This window comes from Montipora foliosa, chromosome 2 (assembly GCF_036669935.1).
Source record: "Montipora foliosa isolate CH-2021 chromosome 2, ASM3666993v2, whole genome shotgun sequence".
In the NCBI taxonomy this organism is placed as follows: domain Eukaryota; kingdom Metazoa; phylum Cnidaria; class Anthozoa; order Scleractinia; family Acroporidae; genus Montipora; species Montipora foliosa.
Window position 1 is genome coordinate 28,282,291 of NC_090870.1, and position 5,000 is coordinate 28,287,290.

The 5,000-nt window shown below is 39.1% G+C and overlaps 1 protein-coding gene across 4 annotated transcripts in view; it reads right to left on the reverse strand.

Annotated features, from left to right (window-relative positions):
- Window positions 1-2,627: 2,627 nt before the first annotated feature.
- The window catches only part of LOC137990645 (perlucin-like protein), a 12,372-nt gene continuing 9,999 nt past the window's right edge, over window positions 2,628-5,000 (reverse strand). For 2 of the 4 annotated variants that reach the window (XM_068835762.1, XM_068835764.1), the window contains exons 4-5: window positions 4,341-4,451; window positions 2,628-3,319 (exon numbers count right to left, since the gene is read on the reverse strand). In XM_068835762.1, the coding sequence (XP_068691863.1) occupies window positions 2,880-3,319; window positions 4,341-4,451 (551 nt within the window). In that variant the 3' untranslated portion in view covers window positions 2,628-2,879. The remainder of the gene's footprint in view (window positions 3,320-4,340; window positions 4,452-5,000) is intronic. The other 2 variants (XM_068835763.1, XM_068835765.1) reach the window with 2 other exon arrangements.

The window sequence follows — 5,000 nt, forward strand, 5'->3', positions numbered from 1 at the left end:
CTGATACAGGGCACAATGTAACAGGCGTTCAAAAACAAAATGAACCCGGGCCCGGGTCAAACATTTAAAACCAGAAGATCACTCGCTTCTACCGCCGATAAACATATCGCTCGAGCCTAGAATTAAATTGGCGCAAAAGCGTGAGGCCTTAAGGTCACATTTACATTACTGCTGAGAAAATCAACACAAAGAAACTAATACATTATTTTCGAGACCAACTATTTTCTTGAAAGAAAACGTATCACACAGCTGCAGTATAGAGATTCAAATGTAAAGCCTTATAGGGCAAAAACCATTGCTAAATAAATCCTACAGGAACCGCCTAAAAGAGGCGTCCATTCAAATATGTACTGAAGATCGAGAGCAAAACTATGACAAAGGCAACAGAAACCAGACCACGTACAAGGGAGTCGTGTAAGTCTGTCAACCCTTTTAAACACTAAGCCAACTGTGTGACTTGATAACGAAGCTTCGGCGCGCGAAGCTCACTATCGGAGCACTATGGGTAAGATTTTTGGGTAATCTATCCATGCGAGAAATTTGGTTTATGACGTCACGTACGTCCGACCGTACAGATTGTCGCGGTGGAGGTGGGGAGGCAGGACAGCCTCTGGGGACGGGAGTGTTCGGGCAATGTTCCTTGGCAGAAAATCGCGTGGCGGCGTTGCATTGCCAAGCCGCGTTTTCTGCCGGGAAATCATGCTAGTGACTAGCAAACGGGATAAAGAGCAAGAAAGAGCACGAGAGAAGACGACACGAAGAAATTTAAGCAAAGAAATCATCGACGGAAGCCGAGGAAGGAGGAGAAGAGAAGATTTCAATGAAAAATCGACGTAAAGCTGAGAGAATTAGAGCGAGAAAAAAAAACACTTATTTACAACGGTTAGCTTTCAGGTAATGTTTTCCTTTTTCTTATATGCCTCGCTGCCTCACATATTTTGTAAAACTAGCTAAAAACGAAAAGGGCCTGAAAACGTTTTCAATTCCGTCTTGACAGAGATTCTGACATACTTCAAGAATTAACAATTATTGGATAAGGTTGAGCATGTTAGCGATAATTATCAAGGCCAAACTTTGTGTTATCTGCTGAAGCCGAAGGCTGAGGCGGATAACACAAACTGACGCCTTGATAATTATCGCTAACATGCGAAAACCGAATTCAATAATTGTTTTATTATCCATATATTCCTGAGCTGAGCTCCGCCATGACAAAACTGATCGAACTGCTGGTTAGTGTGTTAGGTGACGTCACTTCTGCATGCATAAAACTATTGTCTGTATAGGTATGACGTCAATTATACCTATATATAATCTATTGTCTGTAGGTATGACGTAAGAGAAACAAAGCAAGCAAGAGTTAGCTGCGTGCTCATAGCCAATCAAAATCGAGCTTGTGACAACAATGTATAATAATCACATTTATAGGCTTTTTGTGTGAAATGGATGCCCAGTTGTGAGCTGCTTTGTTTGACAGTGAAATTGCAGTCGAGTAAGCGCTTTAGGTTGACTTTTTACTTAGTAAAGACTTTTGCTATTTTTCTGAACTGAAGAGAGAGGGAATAAAGATTGTCAGTCAAACAGAAAATGTTGTGAAAGAGATTACTGCCCATGTAATTTTAGTTTTAGTTTGTTGTTAGTGTTTGCAAGGCTTGTTTGTTTACTGCATGCTGTCAGCACAGGTGTTTGATTTGTTGGATCATTGTAAACTGTAGACACTAATGACGATTAATTTTTTACTTTATGAAGAAGTATAAAGTAACAGTATACACTTTTTTTGCATAACAACGTTTTTTTATAAGAACGTTGAGGCTGAGATTAACCAAAATTTTAAGAACGTATTAACAAGAAGACTGGGTAGATTGAGAATATTTGGTGCTTGTATTTTAAATGAAAGTATGAAACTGAATCGAAAGGTAAAGAAATGTAAATTAACCCAAATACTTAAGGGCATGTTTAGTGTAACATAACCATGGTTTTCTTATATATTGCATGACACACATTTCAGTTAATGAGTAGTTCTTATTTATAATCGTTACAAAATATTAAGGCCAGGCCAAACTCTCGCAACATTTCAACGCAACATCTTGCAGCATTGTTGCATCATGTTGCGACTCTTCAACACCATCAAAGCAAGCACTTTGATAGATTTCCTAGTCACGTCCGCAAGATTTCAGTTATTAGAAAACCATACCGTGTAAAATTAAGAACATCTTTAAGAACGTTTTCAGCCTAACAACGCCAAATTATATAAGAACGTTCAGCCTCAGATCCAAAATGAGACGTTTTTTATAAAAAAAATATAATAATAGTAATATAATTTGCTTTCTGGGGTTAGAGACGGGAGCTCCGCCTTTAGGCTTAGCTAAATCTATATATTAGCTGAGTTGGTAGAGTTTCTTAAATTTTCAAGATGATTGTATCTAAGTCGAACTTAATTATCACCTTGAAGTGAAATAAAGTGAAGCCAAAGGTGCATTATCAAACGAAGCTCATCTTTGTAAAGAAAATTAAGCAACTAAACCTTGAAAGAAAATACTTCAACTGTACTCAAATTATCAGTGGATCTCTCTTATAAACGCAGACTTCTTTTTCTTTCGAAATAAGGTCTTAAAGCTACTGAGGAAAGGCTCTTTAAACATGGAACGAAAGAAGCCTTCAGAATCTTTCTCTAAACCCACCAAACCAAATTTAAAATGGAACGACTCACAAGTACAATGTTTCACATTAGTTTATTGAGACACATCACACTATGACCTCATTTGTTTCATTGAACTGGCTTTCAACAAGCTACTACAACTCTATCCTTATCAACTAAAACAACTACAACAACGATAAGCGTTGATAACTGAAACCAGTTTTACTGAGCTGCACTACTCTTACTAGAAGTACGATATGGACTTCTCGCAAATCAGATCGGGGTAAGGAGCATATCCTGCTCCCAACGAACAAGGCAAATCGTTCCATTGGCCTGGAGGCTGATCTACGAGTCCCCTCATGTGACCACAGTTTTCTCCGCCACTGTTGTCTGGCTGTCCTTGTCCCCACGCTTGGAAATGACCCTCCAATGGGGTACCGTCTATCCAGTAAAACTTGGAGTCAGCCAATCGTTGAAGACCAAACCATACTCCAAGTCCCTTGTTGATGTTATATTTCTTCGTGAGGTTTGCAATAAAACGGTTTTCATTTGATGATGTGATTATGGCGAGATCAGCTCCTATGTCTTGGCACTTTTTGCGAGCGTCTTGCAATTTCGAGGTTGCAGTCTTTTCCACGTAATAACACGAGCGGCCATGTTTATCCCAGCGTGGTGGACAGCAAGCTGATATAAATAAAAAAATATAAAGTATTTTTAAATTGATTTTTCCTTTTCCGTTTTTGATCAGATCCAGAACGATGGGCAGCTCCTCATTGGAAGCACGCTAGTCTTATTTTTAATCACCATTTTAGAGTTGTTGTAGTTGATTTACCTGGGCTACGAATGACAGTGATGTTATTGGTGGCCCTGTATTGTATTAACTAACCTCGCTACGAAAATCGTGTAACTGTAAAGTTAACTACGAGTGAGAATTTAAATATTTTGGTTGTTGCAGAACAAAGCTGTCATAGGTGCCAAGATATTTAAAAGCTTTTCGATAAATAGGTGGCATGTCACATTTTGGAACACAGCTTTGTCACGTCTATAATTTTGATTGTATCACCTTTTTGATCACCATTACACTATAACAAAACTGCACTGGTCTTAAATTGCAACATCTAACTTCCGACCATCTTCTCGATTTCAAAGCTGCAAACTAAAAAGGTTTGTATAATCAACACGAGAATCACCGATAGCCTCACTTTCATTCATCAACCTGATAACTGAAATGACCCATTAGTTTTTCATCATTCCGAGATATTTAACTAAATATTAAGTGTTCAGGGGCTTGAATGCAGGTAATTTGTTGGTTTCCGTTCTCTTGTGACCTAAGACAATTATCTCTTACATCCACAATGCTGATATAAAGCCCTTGGGACACTCGTCAAACAAGTACAGAACCTAACAAACATTTATTTTATTAAATCTGGATTTTTCAATCCTGTTGATTCCTTCCCTCTACTTCCCCACTCTCCCTGGAGGGAGATGTAAGACCTTCGATGGCCTTGGCTTGAGTTCGGAAGCCATTCAAATCCAACACTGTATAACCTGGGGGAGGGCTGGGGGGAATTAATACTTACGGCCTGTATTGTGCCTTGACCGACTAATTTTTCTGGTATTAAGCCTCAGGGGCAGGGCCTGTAAGCTTCTAACAAGGTAGGATAGCAGAAGTACTCTTATGTCAATTAACCGCCATTTTACTTACCACCTTCGCAACATTCTGATTTTGCAGACAAAATGTCCAGTCGTGTCCTTATCTCTGTTATGATTTCTTCCTTTACATCTCGTCTCAGACAGGACTCATCTTTTGTTAACACTATGAGAAGGATTAAAGAGTCTATGAAGGGGGTGAACACAAAACAGATGATAAACAGACCATGCAGAAAAGAGGAAACTGAAAACTTTGACAAAGCTCATGGACGTAGCCAATTCGTAATGCGAGGTGAGATATCATCTTATATAACCTTGAGTTTTACTAATGGAATTTTATTAACCGGGCTTCGTGCATTGCTGGAACCCGCGTATTTTAGGAGGAAGTTGCATGGCCAGCGTACTGCCTTTGACATTGTGTTTCAAAAATTTGGAAGACAACCAAACAAAAAGCTAAGTGTTAAATGTCCTACAACAAGAAAAGAAGAGAAAGAAAGTGAAAAGAAAAAAGAAACAGAAAGCGACTGAGAGCACGAGAAAGCGGGCGAAATATCAGTGCCGGACAAACAACGAGAGAGATAGAGCAAGAAAGAGACCGAATAAAGAAAAGAAGTCATGGTGACGAGCAGTGGAAGAAACAGCAAGTACGAGTGCAAGAACACGTGGCTGAAGAATGGTGACAAAAAAGAGCGAAGCCGGACAGACTAGTTTTGAA